This window comes from Mytilus edulis, chromosome 2 (genome assembly GCF_963676685.1).
Source record: "Mytilus edulis chromosome 2, xbMytEdul2.2, whole genome shotgun sequence".
NCBI lineage: Eukaryota > Metazoa > Mollusca > Bivalvia > Mytilida > Mytilidae > Mytilus > Mytilus edulis.
This window is the reverse complement of record NC_092345.1, coordinates 71933979-71957763: the sequence shown is the minus strand read 5'-3', so window position 1 is coordinate 71957763 and position 23785 is coordinate 71933979. Positions and strand designations below refer to the sequence as shown.

The following is a 23785-nucleotide window of genomic DNA, read 5'->3' as shown; positions in this document are numbered from 1 at the left end:
AGTATAAACACATTCTAGCTGTTCTAATCGTAAAACATTTCCTATTCGAAACAGTGTATACAATTTGACAGGTAAATATAAGTTAAGAAGTTGTGGTATGAATGCCAATGAAAAAACACGCCAAGGCCCATTGTTTTTTCACAAAACAAATTTCACTATGCCAAAAGAAAATCCCATGTCAAAATAACTGCAGAAAGATTTATGGTACCAAAGCTGATCAATATATGTAATACTTGTCGAAAATATAGTTAATGCTCCTGTTTGCTGATGTCATTCAGGACACTGGGTGAGACTCAGTTACACATTGGTCAATGTAGAAATTAATATATTGTCAGAGTATTTATTTTTATAGATAACAATAGTACAACAATACATGATTTTGATGAAAATGTAAAAAATGAACAATTCAATGATGTACAACAATATAAATAGTTCCATATGTACAAATATTACATAAATCACAACCCGTTTATTCATCACAACTATGTACCCGTTACAATGCGTTGTTAATCTCCATACTAGCCTTGTATCCAAACACCTAGTGTTTCTACTATATGCGTAACCATTGAAGGTGCATTCTTCTATTTTGGAATTCTGAATGTTTTTTTAAATAACACCAACACTAACATTTTCCATTGTAACTACGCATGTCGTCTGCAGTATGCCTGCATTCTTCATGGTAACTTTGCAATGTGTAAATCTCACATCTCGATTGTAACTATGCCAGTCATCTATCGTATGTATCTTTACACACATAGTTGTCTTTTCAATGAAACACTTCACTTTCTACTGCAAAAAATGCAACCATCTTAGGAACCTCTGTTGCAACAAACGTTATTCAGTGTACCCGTTACATGATTCATGTCTCTTGAACTGGAATGATTACAAACCGCATTAATAATTTAAAGTATTTATTAATTGAAAAAAAGTCATCATCTAGACTTTAGTTTGTTGTTTGATGTTTTCCAGCACGAACATTCCTCAACATTTCCTTTTATGTTATGTAACCGATTTCAGTTTCGTCGATTTATATCGTCTTTGTATTGTGTTTTTTAATTGACAAACAAGCAAATAACACAAAAAATGTCAAATCAATATTGTTCACTAATGAGCTTTTCAAATAATAAAAATGGAAACAAATACGCGTGAAACATTCAATGTACTTTCAAGTACATCTAAAAGATGTTTTTGTATTTACTGTGAACATTCAATATTTCAAACATTGCATGATACGTATACTAAAACGTTAATACGGACTACGTAACAATGACGACGACAAAATCACAGTTATTATAACGTCGAATTTCTTTCTTGTGTATGGTGACATGGATTAATATCATTATTTTAATTCAATCTTATGCATCTTGTCTTATAAGCAGATCACCTATTTTGATGTAAAAAAAAAAATATAGCCCCATCATAGTATTGCTATGTTCGATAGCAGTCCTTCACTAATACCGCCATGGATTCTTATCCGCAAATAATTTTTTTATCCACAATGCCGTTGGGAGAGATTGACAACCCAAGTAATCATGGCGTAGCTCACGATTAGAAAATGGAGGAATAACGTGACAAGGTGCTCCAAAAATGGTCGTTCTAACTTCTCCCCTTTGACCTTCATGGCTTTCTGGAGTTGATTTGCTGGCTTTATTTTTGATTTGCTGAAAACAAAACAAAAACAAATTTCACATTTCGAGTTAAAAAATCGCTATTCATTTAATCTGCCTAATAAACATAATCATACATGAGTTAGAAAAATGTAACATGATGATTTAATTGAAAATTTCCTTCCATCCGATGTACTGTTCCAAAAAGTCCAAACTTAAGATATTTTTTTTTCTCAAAAAGAAAGTACCTGTCTTCTTACATCAAGTTTGACGTTTAATGAAAAGTATAAAACTCAGGTCATTAGTAAACGCAACAAATAAAAATGCTTGGAATGAACACTAGAAGTAGTTAAAAGGTAAGTGTATACTATTGGTTTATAATTACAGCAATTAGAAAACGCGAAAGCTACTTTATTAATAAATAACAAGTATAAGGTTACCATTGAGCTTGTCTGGAGTCATTTTATCGCAAGACACTGATTTTTTTAATGATTAATGTACACGATATTTTTCAAATTTTTGTGTAGAATTTCTTTCATTTTAAATTTGTCTAAGCAAAAATTGGGTAGAAAAATTTCTGCTTCACTTTAATGCCGCGTATTTTTCACTTTATTTAAAGAAATACTGACCTTTTGTACCTGCCAAGTACACTCCGTTGTATGATTAGCTTTAGCCCAATGACTTGTGAATTCATCATCATATGCATACTCATGATCTTTTCCACTAGCAAATACCACAACATTCCGATGGTCATTCGAGTTTTTGAATGCGTCAGCTATATTTCCCGAGAAACTTTGATCGACTATCACATGGACGTATTCTGCCTGACAGTTACTTATATCTTCTTTGAATTCTTTTAAGTAATATTTCTCAGCATCTACTGCCTGTAAAATAAAATAGTATTAATAGAATTACATGCTACCATGCACAAAACTACAGATTATTTGTTAAACCTAAAATTATACCAAAAGGCCTCTGCAATAAAAATGTATTAGATTTAAGAGAATTAAAATTATTTTGCATGTAATTGGTAGATTTGAAGTCAAAGTACACTCAGAATCGCTTCGTGAACTGGGTTAAAATGACCGCAAACGGTAACATTCTGTGTTCCACGTTATTGGCAGATGTACAACTGACACCTCCTTCTTCAATTTTGTTTTCATCTCATATAAATCTACTTTAAAATGTATAATGTCAAACAGTTTCAGCCCTGACGATATTGCCGATTCGTACAATTTCGTCAATATCCGTCGATAAACAAGTTTTGGAAGTCTTCCTCATAAAGTTAGATTTCCTAACCTCCGTCAGAAGGTTTGAAAAGCAAACACTATCATATCAGATCGATATATAGTCTAAGTCTTACATAGATATAAGAAAATGTGGTATGAGTGCCAATGAGACAACTCTCCATCCAAGTCGCAATTTGTAAAAGTAAACCATTATAAGTCAAAGTACGGTCTTCAACACGGAGCCTTAGCTCACACCGAACAGCTAGCTATAAAGGGCCCCCCAAATGACAAGTGTAAAACCATTCAAACGAGATACCAACGATCTAATGTTCATATATTGATTTTTAATTTGTGTCTTATTTATACAGTATAATTTTGGCTTGCTCAATTGATTTAAAGTTACAATACAAGTCAAATATACATGGATATATCTTTATCAGATGTCTCTTAATAAAAAATAAGTTATCTTTGTCAGACAGAATTCTCCAAACATGTAATAACCGACCACCCATAAAGGCAGTGTTAGTAGATAAATAATAAACACTTTACACAGTATTGTCAAAAAAGGTTTCTAATAAGACTACTGGATTACAGTAATTTACAAATCAACTTTAATTACTTTGCAAATCAATTTGTAAAAATGTTCGCCTCAAGATCTGATATACCTTAGTTAGTTAATATGAATAACAAAAATAATTTCTAAATATAAAATGAAGAGCGTTCAGAGATTTAAATAATTTTGATATTTCTTTAAAGAAAAAAGATCAACTGTATATGATAACTGTTTATTATATAAAATTATGGACACAATCTTTATATCAATTATCTACTATGAGTTGGCATATCTTAACATGACGAAGGGAAATCTAGTGAGTTTTATAATAAAGGTAATATGGCTAATTGTTGGATGAGCCGATGTAGATCATATCTCCAACCTCCAAACAAAAAAAGATTGTTTGAAATATAATCCAGATGATGATGGGGAATTATAAGTATTGGTATATGTAAGTCTCGTCTGTCCCATTGGATTTGAAGCAAAGAATTACCACAAATACAGTTTATATAAAAATAAAATGTTATATTTGCCAACGAGATTACTATATCTACCAAAGAGCGAAAAATCAAGGGAAAAGTTGTAAAAATGACCTGTCACCATCTGGTTTTCAACAAGAAGCAAAACTTATAATATATGTTACTTTAAGTATATATTGATGAAGCTATGTGATATATATATGTCATAGATGACTATGAATTTGTTACATTTATCGAAATGACGATTCCTTTTCCTTTTTATCGATTGAAACATCAACGAATATGACATTTCACTGAATATTTACTGGTCTTGAGACACACAACGTGTGACACAAAAAGAAGTGCCTAATATTCTGGAGCAGAGTTTTAGTTGCGATTCGTTTTGCTATACATTAGTATAGTTAGAAGTGTTGTATGGACACTTGGGTTTTGTTCTTTTCGTCGTTTTTCTTTAGATAATGTTTTAGGTTTTTCTTTAATTTCTTTTTTATAAACCCTACATCATCTCACTGGTCTCACTTTCTGGTCATTGTAGTGCACAACCAGCGTATATAAAAGAGACGAAAACCTTTTCCTAACTCCCCAAAAATATTCTTCTGAAATCATGGAAGGTCTTTATAAAAGACGTCATGTTAACGTTCTTTATTGATATGACTCTTATGTAAATATTGAAATCTTATTGGAAATAGCAGTGTCTATATTTACAGAAGTGCAATCTACAGTTTCATTACTTAAAACAAATAAATGAGCCATAACTAATATGTACATATATATATTATAACTGGTATCAAAGGGACTAATATTATATGCAAATCAGAAGGAAAACAACATTACTTAGTAACTGTAAAATAGTGTGTGTTTTTTTATGGCATCTATTATTTATAAATTTAAACAATCAAAAGATGAATAACGCAATGAAAAATATATCAGAAATGTATCAGTGGCAAGACCCACTTTATTAAAACATCGTAAAGAATTCTATGGAAATGTGTGGTGGGATTGAAATACAAAGTATTTAATAATTAACGTTTTTAAGGTAAACCTGCATTTCCGAAAGGCAACGTTGAACATTGTTGGTTTTTGTTTTTGCTAACCTTTCATACTTTTTATCGCTCCAAATGGTCATTTATTTGTCTACACAAATTTTGTTTTTTAATCTAGCATATGCGATGAATGCTATTTCAGAAACACGCGTCTGGCGAATTGGTATTGCTCTGATATTTATTCTCTCTTTTAACATTACGCAAATCTTTGTATTTTTAATTATTGAACTCACCAGTCCATCCGAGTTTATGTCCCATAGATACATAGTTCCATCACTTTTAGCAGGACTGTTCATGTAAAGAACCAACGAATTAACACAATGAGGTGATCTACACATAGTCTGTATGTGGTACCTCAGTGCGAGCTTCATAGCAGCAGGGTGGACGTGGTGGGCAAGTTCACCGGGCACTACAAAATAAAAAGATAAAACATTTTTGAACAATTTGGTGTTGCGTTATAACATAAAATCCAATAAACACGGCATATAGACAGAGAAAGTGTAAAGCAATACAAGCTAGACTCTATTGCATATATAGAAAATACAGTGCTTTCAAGTTGCAGGTTTTTGTGTTGTGAAAGTAACAACACTACATTGCAAAATAAAAATAAAAAAATCCATACATTACGCAGAAAAACTTAAGAATAAGCAACATAACCCCCCCCCCCCAAAAAAAAATAACGAACGTTAACACAGGTACTTATACATCTTCGGATTTCAAATGTTTGGCTTTGAGCGTTCCTGATGAAGGTAAATCCAGAAAAGCGCTTCGGACGCAATAAATTATAAAACGTGTTGTTTTCCATTTTTTAACACAGGTACTCTGCAAGATCAGCAGCATATGTACCATAAGTCGGACATCCAATAGAACTATATATCATATATATTAATGTTGACCTCATGACTGTGCAGAGTTTGACGGATAACTAACATGCACATGAAGGAGAAGAATAAAATTAAGAATTAAAATGGGGCATGTGTCAAAGAGACAGCAAAGGAACGACCAAACGGCATTAAACAGCCGAAGACATCAATGCCGGGGTTTTGAAATTAGCGACTGAGAAGTTTATTAAAATCGAAGATCGGGAATACTGTATTTTTTTCAGAAATAATTAAAAAAAAGCAAGCCTTTTATCAACTGATGTGATTCCCATCCCATTAGACTTCGAATACATAATTTAACATGAACAATTATCCTCATTGATTAAAGCTAACTTCAAAAAAATATATTTACTTTTGAAGACGACAAAATGAACTTGAATTTCTTTATATTTTCATTAACTAAGGATACATTTTGTCGTGAGAACTAAAGTCTCTTTCAAAGATTAATGAAAAACTTGTGATCCGTGTGTAAAATTTCACATCAATGATCAATTAATCTTTGACTTTGAGGACCACAAATATATGTACTTTGATCCAACAGTAAAGTTAAAAGTTGAAAGTTAATGATGATTTTGATAAAGGTAAACATTGTCGTGTATCGGTGAAAATCAAAACGTTTCAAGAACATAAAAACTCCTAATGAAAACTAAATAAAATAATAGTATCAACATGTCTTTGATGTTTCAAATGTTATGTCTTAATGATCAATTACCTTGGATTGATAAGATTTCAATGCCGCTTTACATTTATTTTCCTGTGATTTTTTAAATTAACTAACAAGTCAATCGAGTATTATCGTTGTGGATAGTATTGTTTTTCATCAATAATATTCAATAAATGGAGCCAGCAAAGAAATTAAATTTCCTGTTGATCAAACGACAAATTTGCACGCATGCGTGTCATTAATCTTTTTCAAACAATCGCTGTAAGCAGCATTTTAGCTTGCACTTACTTTGATCTTCAAATCAGCAAAATTGAAAAAAAATATTTTGCATTTCAATGTTAATTAGATTAATATATGTTCTGTTCTATAAGATATAAATAATTTGAAAATATACTGCTATTTTTCAAGTGATGGACATTAATTAACAATGGTCGAAGAACGATTTCAACAATATTGACTTATTTGCAGATCCTTTTTTATATTCCAAAAAAAGTTTATGTCCGTCTTTAAAAGTTTTCAAGTTGAAAATGAAAGACAAAAACACAAAGAAAAAGTTAAAATATCGTCAATGAAGCGCAACAAAAGACGACGGACGCCAGGCGATATATTAGCTCACTTGGCCCTGTAGGTCAGGTGATAAAAAAAATCGATGAATCGTTTAAACTGTCCCATTGCGATATTGGAAATTGAATGACCAATAGTATTTCCAGTCCACCAGTGTTTTTAAATATGTAAATAATATGGGGACGAAGTCCCCAATAACAGTAGAAAATTCAAAAAAAAAAAATTCGGGAAAATTTCCCTAACTTTTTATTGTATACTAATGAACTCAAAATCGTTCAATTTTTTTTTTGTCGTGTTTTGAAATCCCGGACCTGCGCAGAAATGTACAATGTACTTCCTTTTTCCGGTCTCGTTTGTATGAAACTTTGAGTAAAATATATATTTATCAGTCTAGTATAAAATAGGAAGGAACGCGCAATACCAATTTCATTTTTAATAATTCCTTGATATGAAAAACGTTACCTGATGATAGCGTTTCTTTGTTTACATTGCATATGACGTCATAATTTAAATAACGTCACAACTAAAATCCCTAACAACAGAACCAAAATCGGAAACGTTACGGTATTTCCGTTTCTTTTTTTTAACAAATATTTAAAAGTTACAAAAAAAATAATTCATACAGACTTCGTCCCCATTTACAGGTAATGCCTGCCTCATATTATTAATATTAGCATTGTGGTAGGAGCTGGAGGGTAGGGCGGTCCACCAGTGTATCAATATACATTACTGAAAGTCATATTGGCTTGATATAGGATTGGAGGAAGTGTAGGAAGATACATAGACAATAACTGTTTAGTGTCTTTAAATATCAGCTGTATTTGTACGAGGCTAGGATACAAGGTGTATGCGAGCTTTTAGCGAGCTACTACACCTGTTTCGAGCCGAGTACAAATACAGCTGATAACTAAACAGTTATTGTCTTTATCCTGCAATTATTTCTGTATTTTATTTGTATGTCGAAAGACACAAAAACACATGTTTTGCATTTATTTTCGATTTGAAACCCCTTGAGGCCCGTGTAGTAATGCGATACAGTAATCACACATTCAGGTGAAGACGGGTTCGCAAAAAAAGAATCTCGAATGGTCAACAATAATACATTGCTCAAGGTGAATAATTATCTATTTTAACATAAAAACTAATTTCAACAGTAAAAACAAATAACAAAACATTGTCCAATTTGAAACAGGAGAGTACGAGTTGTCCTACGCTTCAGACTCGACATTCACCAAACATGAATGCTGAAATTGACATGGTTGTTTTGATACACAATCATACACATTCAAGTTTTGAAATCGATAGTTGTCATCGTAGAAAAGACTGCTGTTCATGTGTGTATGTTATCAGAAAATTGGTGTGATTCTTATTGCTCTAAAGAAATAATGAAAACATACAGAACGTATAAAAGTAATACGTTATTTGAATGCGAATGCAATACACATTCTGAGATCACGCAGTTTCATACAATACTCAGTCCGGCAATGGGCGGAGCTTTAGAGCGAAATCTGTATAGTATAAAGATACAGCATAGCGATATCTGTAGGGCTGTATCCAACCCAATTGCAGGATAACAAGGAAATTCTGCAATTGTCTATCGGTATTAAAGGGGACCATATCTGACGGAGGTCGATTGACGAAAGTCATTATGGTAATATTCATTTGGTTCCATAAACGACGGATGTTGTACTTTACCAAAGGTCTTTGAGGTTAGATATGAAATTGATGGTCTTCGAGTTTATCGTTACGTTTCATATTCTATAACTCATTTTTTATTTATTATATCACAACATTTCTGATTTCAGTCAGTTACAATGAAATCTTTACATATATATATATATATGATATTTTTCAGTATGTAAAATTATTTAACCGGAAATGCCTTCTATCTTACACATATAAAGATTTATTTCAACTTCTGCTTTAGGGGAGATTCTTTAATGTATAAGAGTTATGACCTGTGAAAAAAAGATGAAAAAGTGTAAATTGAATTTAATCATCATGTACTGGTTGATTAATGATAGTACAAACTTATCAATTGAAATGGGAAACTTTGTATTTGAATGAAAACTCTACGCCGTAAATCAATGATTAAAGGGTTTGCTGAAAGCAACAAGTAGTTTCTGAAAAAAGAACGAATGAACATGTCAGAATGAGTTGACGGTAGGTTGCTAATTAGAGGGCGAGAATCGGAAGGGTTGGGTTAACAACAAAAGGCACCTGCGTGTTAATACAACTGCTGGTGTTTATACCTTAGATGAGAAAAAATATTAGCCGAAGGAATATTCTCACGTATGAGTTTTTCATGTCTTTTCTGGTTTCACCCACCTGTCCAAATATAGAGAAAGAAGATGTGGTATGATTGCCAATGAGACAACTCTCCACATTAGACCAAATGACACAGAAATTAACAGCTATTGGTCACCGTACGGCCTTCAACAATGAACAAAGCTCATACCGCATAGTCAGTGAAATCACAATAAACCGTACTTAATAAAAATTTTCACTTTTGGTTCTGTTAAAACATGACCTATAAGCGCCAAAGGGATCAGACCGGTCTAAATATCAATCCTAGTTACATGTGTATATTAAAGAAACCAAGAACGTTCAACCAAAATGGAACCAAACGTGACAGATGTGTTTTTGTCTTAAAATTATGCTTATTTTGATCCGATTTGAAATGAAAACTAGAATTGCCATTGCAAGCAATAGCGGATGTCACCCTTCCCCCTATTGCCACTAAGCGGCAGCCATTTCAAACTTGTTTAACAGTAAATGCACAAATATGCATGGCTATTCATCTTTTTGTAAATTTTCAGTATATTCAGAGCATTTTAAAGTATTTCACATTTATACCGTTTCCATGGCAACGGCAGCCATTTTGAAAATTTCAAAGTCAAAAGTTTCATCTTAACTTGTCAGTTACCAATAATATCAAATTTTATTAAGTTAAAACCATTTTGAGAATTTTTAACATTTTTGCAGTTTCCATGGCAACCGTGGCCATTTTGGAAATTCCAACTTCAAAAGTCATATCTAGACTTGACAGTTAGCAATCATATCAAGTTTCATCAATTTTGAAGCATTCTGAAATTTTTGCTCCTGTATCCATGGTAACATAGTAGTTACCAAAGTAATTCACCAAACCCGGAAGTTTTTGGAGCATTTTGACCTTTTTGCATTGTTTCCATGGAAACGGCAGACATTTTGGAAATTCCAACGCCAAATTCCACATCTACCAAAGTTGCTCATCGTTATGCTAAAGTTTCAAAAAAATTGGAGCATTTCCATATTTTTGAAATTTTTGGTGTAGTTGCCATGGCAACATAGCAGTTCCAAAATGTGCCAAAATCGTCCAAAACCAGTTTATAGTGGGCACCTACATTGTATTAAAATCTAAAGATTTTAAGCTTAAGCATTCTCAAATAATTCAAGAAACTCCAAAATTATATTTTTTCACCATTTTTCCGTTTCCATGGTGATGGCAGCCATTTTTTAGTTCCAAAGTTGCACAGACTCTGGGGAGTCAGGTTTCCTTGTTATAGTGCACCATCATTCGGATTGGTACTTTTGGCTCTGAAAAAGCGGGCGGACAAAATTAGGTGGAAGTATAATAATAACTAGATTTGTAATTGCTATTGAATGTTAAAAAAAAATTATTTTGAAACAATATTTTTACCGGTATAAGAAAAAAAATCACAAAAAAATAAATCGATCTTACCATTTATACCAGTGGCTCCATTTGCGAAGAATGTCTTAATATGGCTTTTTTTAAATCCATTTTTTCTCAACATCCAGTAAATATTCTCCAAATTTCTCTGAGATCTAACCCCTGTAGTTTGTCTGTTCCATCCCCCTGAAATGAGGACTGCCTGGTCACATATTTCAAACATATTACAATTAGTGTGGACCATCTCGTGTGTTGTTGTACATCTCTTTGTATTATCTCTTATAGGGTTACAGATTAATTCTGTTGTTACGCTTTCGTCTCTTAATTCTGGACATCGGGAATATCCTGCCAAACCTTGCCAACATCGTAAGTAATTGTAATGTTTCTGCTGATTGTAACTTTTCGAAGGATTTGAAAGATAAACGAAAGGTAGAAAGTTAATTTCACATCGCCTGGCATGGTGTTTTCGTCGCCCATGACGTTTTATTGCGTTCTTACATCGGCGTTTCAGAGCCAATGTCATACAGTCACCATGAGTATCTAAAATAGAAAAGTATTTGATTTAGAAGATCGAACGATTGTTTGGTTGGTGTTTTAACGCCACTTTCTGCACCTTTGCGCTAAATTTCGTGGCGGTCAATTTTTTAATGCCCCTTTATGAGTGGAGGAAGTCAAAGTGCCCTGAGAGAACTAGTCAACTAAGATACAATGGTTGACTTCTTAGACCCCTCGGCCACGCTTATTCTACATTCATTCACTTTAAAACGATAAAGTGTTATAAAACCATTAAGAGTGGTTTAAGATAACGTAATCAATGCGTTCATGTAAACCGCGGACAAACAAAATTCATCATAACACCAGAACAGTCATATATCAATATCGAAATCAACTTGTAAAAGAATTTAATCGATTTATCTCATTCAATTGCCGCTTAATTACAATTAAAGCCACCATAATCACAAAAGAACACAGAGCCCCTTTAAAGAATCGCCGTTTTCCAAAACCACAAAGTTAAAAAGTTATAAACAATTTAAAAGTCTTTATGTTATCGTTGTTTTATTTACACCCTGTTGACCCAGAGAGAGAGAAAACATTGTATTTGTACATATCTACCGCTACATCAAAGACGTCAGTCGGTGAACGTACAAAACTTTGCTGTTTTACTAACTTCAAAGGAGAGTATTTGTTTCTATGAAGAAGATAAGTTTCACTTGAAGCAATTTTCAACATGTATTTGTATTAATTTTTACACGTGATTTTAAAAGATAATGTGGTAAGTTACTCACTGTTAAAATAATGGATTTTTGCTTCAAACTGTGCCAGGTGAACAAATTTAAACATTTATACGATAACGAGTAAATGCTTTTCTTGAACATCAATAAGTCGTTTGCATCAGTCAGTAACATAAAACAAACACAAATAGGACCGTTTAATATGAAAATGTAACACCAATAAAATAAACCTGATTAACAGTCAGGTGTTGAAAATGCTGAACAGCATAAAATAGTTTTTTTATTGCACCATTTACACATTTGTCAGTGTTTAAAACCAAATATTAGAAGTCAAATTGGTAATGCTGGAGCCTTTAGAGGAACAGCAACTAACACTAACACTAACACTAAGGCACGAAAACCAGCTGTGGAAAACCTGAATTAACATTAATCGATGTCTTCAGAATTAAAATTCAAATAGGAATTTTCTCCGAGAGAAAAAAAACTGTAACAACCTTAAGGACTTTATTACTAGGAAATTAGTTTTTTTTCTATTACATAGGAAACAAATTTCGGAGAATAAAGTTTACTACCGGACCGAATTTACTGTTACAGTGACAGCTATTGAACTGCCGGGACCGGATGCAACAGCAGTTTAACACTAGCACTATCCTGCTAGTCATAATGATACCATTTGATGCATGAAGTCCCCCAGCAATATACCTTATCTGGCTGGGTACCTAGCTAGTGATACCACCCTAGGCCTGCAGTCCCAATAATTGCTTTATTTAACTTGAAGATTGTTTAAATTGTGAATCTTATAAAAACTTGAAACCATCCTAGAAAAAAATGTGTTTATATTAGGGATCAGTGCTTATTTAAATATCTATAATTTCTGCTATAAGATTAAAAGGTAAGGAAGAACAATTGTCATCAGTCATCCTCATTGTACACTTTAAATTTGATTGTTATGTAAACAATACATGCATTATAGTGATGCCTGACATTCAATTGCTATTTTCCTTTTACCATACACCTCTTTTATAATAAAGTTGAGTCTTTATATGTAATTGAATACAATTATTTGGCTTAATTTCGAAGTCATGAGAAGGAAAACTCCACATTAATCATATAATATATATATATATATACACCTCGCCAAAAGTTAAGCAACACCTAAATGTTTTTACTTCTAATTTTTGTTTTACCATTAAATTTGATACTGCTAATTTTTGTTTTACAATTAAATTTGATACTGCTTTGTTTCCATATATTTTGTTACTCTATTGTTAATCTACTGGTAAACATTCAGGTCTGAATTTTATTCCTAGGTACATTAAAAAACGGGTTTTCGAAAGCTACATACACGTTTTTTCTCCAAGTTTAGTGCATTGAAACGTAACTGTTAACCGCAGACTAAATGGTTCCAATTTACGTGCCTGTAGACCAGTCAAAAGAATATTTCTGACTCGTAGGCATCGTCAGGCTCGACATCAGTGGTCACGTGATCACCGCAATTGGACTTTGAGACAATGGCGTCAAGTCCATTGGTCTGACGAGTGCAGATTCCTCCTCCATCATATAGATGGGCACATGCGCGTATGGCGTCCTCGGGATACAGCATACAAGAAACATCACATCCTTGTAACTACAGCGTTTGGTTGGGGGGGACAGTTTGGGGATGCTTTGTTTTCGACTGAAAAATTGACCTTTATGGTCTGGATGGGACTATAACGGGTTAAAAATATCGCGATAAAATCATCTGAGATATCGTTATGTCACATTTTGACAATAGCAATATTGCAACTAGACCGATATTCATGGACGATAATGCTAGACCACACACAAAACGTATTGTATCCGATAATTTACGTCAGGAGGCAATTGGCACGATTCCTTGGCCACCCATACCACCGGATATGGTTTCCATTTAGCATGTTTCAGATGATATTGCTCGAAAAGTCAACAACAGGGTTCCAGCTAGTAAGAATTTACAGGAATTACGAGCAGCCTTGATTGATGAATGGCGAAGAATTTTTGTTAGAACATTACGACACTTAGTTCAAAGTACAGACGATGTGTGGCTGATTTTTTCCGGAAGCGTGGAGGATACAATCGCTACTGACCTAAATTGTACTTTAATTTATTCACAAATTGCACAGGCACTTGTCTCAGAATTTTTTTTTTTCTATTTACCTTAATGTTATATTAAGGTACATAGGGGGGAAATCTGAGACAAGTGCCTGTGACAAAGTGTCACTCTCGAGTTTTGAAAAGAATAATGTGAATAGTGAAGAGCAAACTTTATAAAAACTTCAGTTAAAGTTGAAACTTTATCTTGTATTTTATTTTGCCATTTTACAATCATTTGCCCAAACGAAACAGTCAAAAGTTCAATCATGAAAACAGTCCAAACTTTCACTTTTCAATTAATATTCTATATGTTTTCTTATAAAAACACAAATTCAGTTCATTGTATCAATAATTCGATAAGTTATGAATTCAGTAAAAAAACGATTCTGGAAAATTATCAGGTGTTGCTTAACTTTTGGCGAGGTGTATATATATAAGAAGACCTGTTGGTGACCTTCTGCTGTTGTTTTTTCTATGGTCGGGTTGTTGTCTCTTTGTCACTTTCCCTATTTCCATTTCAATTTTAAGAAGTATTTGAGAAACATAATATAATACAAACAAATATTATGTCAAACTTGATGCTGGTAATAACAATAACAATGCTATATGTCAATCAAAGGTTTTGTAACAAGAAATTGAAGTTATGTGTTGAAAGCCGAATCAGTTACGTTTCTTACAATTAAACAGTAACACTTATGGTCATTGATAAAAAAAATATATGAAATAACTATTTTGCCACACCCTTTTACATTATTCAATATGCAAAGAATATTAATAAAACTGTATGCCTTTACCCTATAAATTTAATCTATAAAATCGTATGAATATGGAAACAAAAATACTAAATAGAAAAAAATCTATTAATTGTAAACACGATTTTATCATTTTAATTCTTTTTATTTTTGTATAACTTGATTCTTTTCTCTTTTAATATGTTTGTACTTTCTAAACAATCAAAGTTAATTTAAAAACAATGTCACGCCTTAAATTTTAAATTCGATTGACAGCTGTACCCAGTGAAATACAAAAACTAGCCGAATAAAAATCAAAATGATTATTGTTGCTGTTTTAAGGTCATGTTGAATGATTTAGTGTCGACAAGGTTTCGAGAGGACAGACATTCCATGACAGAAATAAAGAAGTACGCGATGAACTAAAACAAATCAAGTAGTTCACATCAAAGTCATAGAGAAGGACCAAACAATCTTTTACTTATACTGATCGTTGAAGAAATGATTTCTACTAACATTCCCCACAATAATAGGCTTTTAATAACTGCAACATGCAATCTAGCAATAAATGGTCAAAGTAAATACATATACAATGTTTATCATTTGATCAAGTTACACTTTGTCACACAATATTATCAAATGAAGTTGAAAGCTAAATTACTTCAATGGCTCTTTTTTCATCACTGAATATCTAATGTGATGTCAATCAAAACATTTTATAAGTGTAATATATATACATTTATTTCACTTGATTGAGGGAAATATGAAGATGTGTTCACAATAAAAGTCATATTTCCCGAGGGCATCGCCCGGGGGGAAATATGACTTTTCGAGGTTGAACACATCTTCATATTTCCCCTTCCTATGGAGGTTTAACTGTGCAAAAAGACCATTTGTAATAAAAAAAGAAATATATTCCTATGAAATGGAGTTTTTTACTTGTATTTGAGTTATGTTTGTCTTTAGATTAACTGCTTTAGTTAGGTCTAGTTATATATCCTTTTTTTTTTGTAGTTACCAATTATGTTAATCAATTGTATCTAATTTTATGCACTTTATGGGCACTGTAATTTGGGAAATAAAACTATTCTATTCTATTCTATTTTATATAAACGTTCCAACTTTTTCTGTTGTTTTTTGTTGTTGTAAAAAATAAGCAGATGTACAAGTATACCAAACAATTCTATTTCAAATATATACTTGGAAGTAGCATGACATGATAAAATGACTTAGCCTTATGTGTTACATATTTGTTTTTCGTTCATTTTTTTGGACATAAATAAGTCCGTTAGTTTTCTCGTTTGAATTGTTTTACATTGTTATATCGGGGCCTTTTATAGCTGACTATGCGGCGTGGGCTTTGCTCATTGTTGAAGGCCTTACGGTGACCTATAGTTGTTAATGTCCGTGTCATTTTGCTCTCTTGCGAACAGTTGTCTCATTGGCAATCATACCACATCTTCTTTTTTTATAGCTCTTCATTAGAACAAATCTGGAATGTTCTAATGAGGTCTACAGAATGATCATTCCATTGACTTGTGAATTTTACTTCGGGTTTTACAATTGGGTTTAAGTTGTTCCGGACATATTTTCCAATTGATTCTACCTACTGCTGTGTTTTGTTTTGTAAATGCTATTTTAATTGGTATTAATTGTATTCCGATACTATTGTGATACTTGTTGTGTGCTTAAACTCTTAGAAGAACTTTCTATGGTTTGCAGTTGTGTTTGTATTTTGTATTAAATAACAAATTATTGTTTCTGGTGTTGCATTGTTTTATGCTTTTCTGTTGTTCAAGAGTGCTCTGGTTGTATTTTTCCAAATTTATCTTGATATTTACAACACGCCTTACTCTTTTGACTTTTTTCATCGTTTTTTTTTATTTTCGTTTTATTTAATATTTGCATTTTAGTTGTTTATGTTCTTTAACTTTTAAATAATTGCCTGTGCCATATGTTTTCGCTATAATAATATATTTCGTTAATTGTGTGTCCTTGTATTATTTAAATTGAAGGTTGAAGGTTAATTCGTAAACAATACTTTATACAATATATACCATCAAATAGTACTGAACAACCATATTGAAATGTTATGTTACTTAGTGCTTTGAGCATCACCAGACATCTACTATTGTTTTCACATTGCGTTACCACTTCAGATTTAATTACCTGGAGTACCGGAAATCTGCTTTTCACGCGAGAAATGCATCAACATAAGTAGATGCAATTATAAATTGTGTACTTTTATCATTTTTGCAATTTGAATAAAAAGGATTTGTAGTAATGAAACAACAAGATAACAACAGTGGAACACAAGCAACAGAATAATTTCAAAAGAAATACATGTTAGTCAGTTGACATCAAATTTCCAACATGGCATGCAGAAATCACTCTGTTCAAATGGAGAGGCAGAAATAATTTATTTCAAATGGACAGTCAGAAATAATTTATATCAAATGGACAGACAGAAATAATTTATATCAAATGGACAGACAGAAATAATTTATATCAAATGGACAGGCAGAAATAATTTATATCAAAAGGACAGACAGAAATAATTTATATCAAATGGACAGGCAGAAATAATTTATTTCAAATGGACAGTCAGAAATAATTTATATCAAATGGACAGACAGAAATAATTTATATCAAATGGACAGACAGAAATGATTTATATCAAATGGACAGGCAGAAATAATTTATATCAAATGGACAGGCAGAAATAATTTATATCAAATGGACAGACAGAAATAATTTATATCAAATGGACAGGCAGAAATAATTTATATCAAATGGACAGACAGAAATAATTTATATCAAATGGACAGGCAGAAATAATTTATATCAAATGGACAGACAGAAATAATTTATATCAAATGGACAGGCAGAAATAATGTATATCAAATGGACAGGCAGAAATAATGTATATCAAATGGACAGGCAGAAATAATTTATATCAAATGGACAGACAGAAATAATTTATATCAAATGGACAGGCAGAAATAATTTATATCAAATGGACAGGCAGAAATAATTTATATCAAATGGACAGACAGAAATAATTTATATCAAATGGACAGACAGAAATAATTTATATCAAAAGGACAGGCAGAAATAATTTATATCAAATGGACAGGCAAAAATAATTTATATCAAAACTGACATCATATATGCTTTACTTTGTATTTTTTAAGCAGAACAGGCAGAAATCATCTATTTTGCGTTAACTTCTATTTAAAGACTGCATTAAAACACGAATGCATCCCAACAGTTGCAAAACATTTCCGAGACAATCAATAATGTACCGACAGTACCGTTAAAATAGTAGTTTGATATTCAAACCTTTTGTTATTTTGATCATATATTCATTAGTATATGTAACCGTGAAAAGGATTCAATTTCTGTACAGAAAATGAGTGGATATTAAACATGCATGAGATTAATCTCTAAACAGAATGCTTTCAAAACAACCATGTAAAGGATTAAACTATCTGTACAGAAAATACAAGTTTACAAGACCACCCTGAATATGTTTTAAAGTAATTAGAATTCCTTTAACCTGTAGTATGTTTCCTTTTTCTCAATTAATAGCTTACAAATCTCTGTCACAGTGGGTCACACCACCTGTTTAAAATCGGCGAGAAAGTAACGTGAATACAGACTTTTGTTAATCTGAATAGAGAGCTGCTACAAAATTCTTATGTGAATGTTTATAATTTAAAATTGTAATCATACAAGGAGATATATTTGTTCAAATTATTTATTTTTTATGAAACAATCTTTCTTTCTTTCAAAAACAATACCTGCAAAATATGGTGTATATTACTTTTTAGAAACTGTAAAACGTTTAGTCTGAAATCAATTATTAAACAAAGTAGTGGGTGCAACAAAATTGAAAAAAAACGTAACATAAATAAAAACAATTACTTCAAATTCAATACATGAAGCATTACTATGAAGTCAGATTAGATATTGCCGGGGATGTTAATGTAACAGCATTTCAAAAATTATGAGTGACCCCTATCAGAATTTATTAAACGATGCAAATTTAATGCGCTATGGATGGCTGAAGAGAAGATGCTTCATGTCAAACTTAATTTGTGGTCAGTTTTCCTGAATCAAACTGTCCTTCGTTATTAAGCTTAATATAAACTTATGAAATGAATAATGCTTTCAGTCAATAAGTATTCAATAACATTTAACTGATATCAATTGTAAATGTATCCAATAGTAATAATATATTAGTATACTTGGGTTAAATATGATAGAAAAAAATGCTGAAAAACTTGACGCCGATATCAACAGTAACGCCAGAAGTGATATCTGCTTTATTTTTCGCGACATGATAGAAATGACCTTACCAACAACATTGCTTAAGATGATTAAATTCATTTGAAGCCGTTTGTTTCTTCAGTTAGGAACATTGTTTCCAGTAACACAATTGTACATTTTCACTATTAAAGTCCTTTGGCTATTTGTTTAAGGGTGTTGTTGCATTCCATAGGCGCAAGTTTTCGCACATACATACACATATTTTCTAAACGTTGATCGAAAAAGTAAAACTTTTGAGAAAGAGATAAAAAAATAAATAAAAAAAAAACCAAAGATTGATCGCTTTTAATAAAAAAAAAAAAACAAAAGCTCACAATATACAAAAATACATGAACAGATCGGTTTTAGAAAATAAGGATTTTTACAGTATAATTTATAGCTATGTAAAATTGATGATCGGCGGTTTAAAGAACATCAAACGTTTAGTGAAAAGAGTTTTACCTTTAACACCTGTATACATTCCTAAGTTACAATCTCATTACATACACAAGCTTGTTAAACCTTTTGATTTTATACCGGCTTACGTATAAATCCCGTTAAGGTATTCTAGAAGCGGGATCCTATTTTAATTTGAGGGACATACTATTGTTTATCGTTACTTTTCAGTAGTCAAATATATAGTAGTTTGCCATTAAATTACATTCTGTATTGCAAAAAGCTTTAATCAAAATTTTATAAAAAATGTCAGAGGATTTAATTCTCAATACGCGATTTGAAACATCAGTTAAGCTCTCCAACATTTGGTCCACTTTTATTTATCTTACTGAAATAAAGAATAAATTGTATGTCATTGTTATTAAATAAATGATAGTACGGAATCAGTTTTATATCGACATGTTATGGTTAAATGGGAAGATGCGTGGTAAAGTTTATTCAGAGGTAATTGTATTGAAGTGCAGCTAAAATTAAAACCATTCCATTTGATTCTCTATTTCAATGCTGTGTTTATTAAATAGCTATCAATGTTTCCCAAAAATAGTACCGTATGTGTGGTTGACCTTGAAGACTTGCAGAGAATGCTATATAGTGATAGGTCTATCTGAAAATTGGCATATTTAATTTAAAGTTTTAGAGAGGTCTTTTTTTAAGTTCATTGCTTTTAAAAATAAATTTTGTAAAGCACAGATGTTCATACTTTTAATACCATGTTTTCATTATACATATATAGTCAACATTCAAAATATAAATGATTTTCTATTTTTGATGTGCTGATGCATGTAATATACTGAGGTCGAGGCAAATGTACATTTGGATTACGATATAGATGCGTTTTCATTCACTAGATAATTTGAGTATGAATAAGGATATTAGCTAGATGTATTAACAATATGTAAAATGTAACTTATGTAATAAGATAAATATCTCACGAGTGGAATAAAGTCACCAACTGCTTTAACATTTTCTTCAGCGATATTCTGTATTCGGCGATTCAAAATTATGTTTTTATTTTACTCATATAAATCACAATGTTCTATAAAAAGAAAGTTTGCTTAAAAAAAGATATGACGTTAATTTTTTTCTACCTAAAATATTTGTACAACCTAGTCTGTTTTTAAGCCAAAAAGGTATGCGCTTTTTAACCTATGTCTGTTTATAAATTGATTAGTCAACAATAACAGTTGTGATGTAACTACTTGATTCTACTATACAACAATTTGACATACAAAAATAACATTGCAATTTCTATACACAATGCTGTGAAAATGTTTACCTACATGCAGTATAGATAATACATAGCGTTACTTCCGGTTATAAATCAGATTTTGGTTAAGAATGTAACTGTAATTGCTCTAAAGGAGCGTCTAATTTTTTGTTTGTTTCAATATCCTTCTAAATTTTCTTGATCTTTTTTTTTTTTTTTTAACTCGAACGTTTTTTAAATGGTTTAATATTTACAGTCTTCAAGTTCATAATCAGAAATACGCCATAATGTTTAAAACATAAATTACACAATTAAAGAATTAAAGAATTAAGGGGAAACATTGAAAGACTTTTTGAAAATGGCAATGGTGTGAAATAAAATCAAAGAAAATAGGCACAACCTATTTCTTGACAATCTTAAATCCATATCATTTGGGAGAAAACAATCAACATTTTAGTGCTATCTTTTCCATTCTGTGATCAAATGACATTTCAATAACATATTATGAACATCAGATGTCCTTGGAGTAGAGAGTACATACACGAAACGAAAGAACCCAAAAGAGCAAAAATAGTAATGCATTAATCTAATCTTATCATTGTTGACATCAGTAATACATTATATACTAGACTTACCTAGATATATTCCGTTTTCAGAATCACACGTACGTTTATCTTTGTAATCAATGAAAAACACTATCACAAGATGTCCAAAATTAGCTGTGGGATACGGGTCTAGTACTAAAACACCCTGATGGTTATTGTCTTTTCTTGTTAATACCTCTTCTGGCAACACTGTTTCGTAAGTCCGATGACCACTAAATGGTGCTACATGTACAACATAGGATGACTGAGTTACTGTCAATAAAGCCAGACATTCTTTTTCTGTTGTAAAAAATACATCTTCACATTTTAAATTTTGAACATAATTGAAAGCACCTTTAACCCATTCGCTTTCTCTCGAGTCTCTTGGTCCGGACCAGTTTCCATCATCAAGTCTTAGATTTTCGGAACTATTATCAGTTATGTAAGGAACAACACAAACTACGGAATATACATTGAAAATTCCAATTAAAATTGAATACAGGTTTTTCACTTCTTTCATTTTATTTATTAATTATTTCAAAAAGCGAATAAAAATTAAAAAGAGATAAGTCGTATTTTTCGCGCATTTGTTTACTTTGTGAACCTGAAGATGTAGTTATCCGATTTAATTTCCATGTGAAAATCTATCATTAATTTCCAATTGACCTGTAAAAGTTAATATTCAAGATAATTGTCAAGTCTCCTTTCATAGCAGTTTCATGAATGAGCATATAACGTATTCCAATAGGTGTGATAATATTTATTATCCGATACAGATATCTGTGCGGGTAACAATCTTTGAATAATGATCTCGTGTCTCGGAGCTTAAAAATCAAAGTTTTCGACAATAGAAAAAATAATCGAATAGAAAAGTGACCTTTAAGGTCAACATCTCTGTCCAATGGAATACGACCTTTGTAAATCTAGTAGATCTAATTGGATGGGTTTTCAATCCATTAATCACTATTGGTAAACTGCCAGTGTGTTTATATGTTAAAGCAAAGTGCGGAAAATTGAAGAACTTCAACACGAAATCATTAATAAAGTAGCAAGTATTACCTATGCTCAGGTAATACTTACCTTGGTATATCTATACGGAAAACATAGGTAAAACTATTACTGTAATCAACATTGTTATTAAACAGATACAGCGATTTCTTTACATAACAAGATCTGTCATTGGGTTAAACTGACTTTATTATATGATATATTAACATATTTGTCATTTATAGATACTTATTACAAAGTTTAAGAAATTTTATTAATATTTGTTGAATATAATAATGAATTTATTGCCAGTAGTTAGATTTATATTACAGATGTTGATCGTTATTATAGTTTCATAATTTCATTCGTCACAGTAAAATCCTAACGTTCAGTTCAAAGTTCAACTGTCAAAAATTAAATGATTTATTGACAGAAAAAATCAAGTATTTGTGGAATTTTGCAAGTGCGAAATTTGAACCCTTTGTTGACCGATACATGTTAAAAATACATAATTCATTTGTCAGTATAATATTTCTGTAGTCTGATTGGATTTCAATAATTTTGTCCTTATAATTAATTACAATGTAAAATGAACAAGGAGGAAATTGGATCTGCTTTCGTTTTTCTCTATATTCTATTATATGCTTAGTTATGAACAATAAGAACACAATAGGATTAAGTGATTGGGTAATTACAGATACTTCAGACCGACACTTCTTTGGTTCTCTTTGAAGTAACCGCCGGATATTGAAAGCCATTACCTGAATGTGTATTGGATTAATCGTCTCTTCAGTATTATCTTACTTCAAAGAAGCCGACAAAACAATTTCTTTTGTTCTTCCTACATATTGGCAATTCAGTGTTAATATGATCAAACCTAAGATTAGTGAGTCATTTACCCTAATCTAACACGGAACTACATTTGTTTGTCAGTTGTAGACATGTACTGCAAGTTTGTCATACTGGATCTGTAGTGAAATGCAATGCATGCATCTGTTAAAGGAAGGCTTAACAAACGTATGTGCGGTCATAGATCAGACATTAACCTTAATGCTAACGACATTCTATACCAGCATTTCAATCAGCCCGATCATTCCATCGTTTCTATGACAGTTCGCATTATCGAAAAGATATACCATAGCTCTAATAATCCTAATCTTTCAACGACTCTCCGTAGACAAAAAGAAGACTACTGGATTAGACAATTGGGAACTGCAACACCTTATGGCTGCAATGACAAAATTGATGGTATAGGTATTCTATCTAGTCCTTCGTGTAACTCGGTGAATGTGATGAATATTTTCAACTCGACTCCTCGACGTAGACGCAGTCATGGTCATCGTCATTATACATCACCTTCTCTGCATGATGTCTCTATTAATGACTTGCTGCCATTCATACAAAAGCCGTTAGGTATTCATCACATTCGCACGAAACTTTATTCATTACCCCTTTCAAAACTTCATTCTCTGTTT

The 23785-nt window shown here is 31.7% G+C and overlaps 1 protein-coding gene across 1 annotated transcript; it reads right to left on the bottom strand.

Moving 5' to 3' along the window:
* Window positions 1–326: 326 nt before the first annotated feature.
* Window positions 327–22419, bottom strand: LOC139512851 (uncharacterized). The gene is made up of 5 exons (XM_071300781.1): window positions 21375–22419; window positions 10742–11230; window positions 5145–5320; window positions 2237–2491; window positions 327–1661 (listed from the first exon to the last, which is right to left on the bottom strand). The coding sequence occupies exons 1-5, from the start codon at window positions 21841–21843 to the stop codon at window positions 1452–1454; spliced, it is 1599 nt and encodes a 532-aa protein (XP_071156882.1). The 5' UTR covers window positions 21844–22419; the 3' UTR covers window positions 327–1451.
* Window positions 22420–23785: the final 1366 nt, after the last annotated feature.

Bases quoted from the DNA above. Each gene is read 5' to 3' on its own strand.
- LOC139512851 (XM_071300781.1), bottom strand. From the start codon at position 21,843: ATGAAAGAAGTGAAAAACCTGTATTCAATTTTAATTGGAATTTTCAAT. The intron at 2,492-5,144 runs GTGAGTTCAATA...TTTATTTTACAG, and splicing joins ACATAAACTCGGATGGACTG to GCAGTAGATGCTGAGAAATA. The intron at 1,662-2,236 runs GTCAGTATTTCT...TTTTGTTTTCAG, and splicing joins GTACTTGGCAGGTACAAAAG to CAAATCAAAAATAAAGCCAG.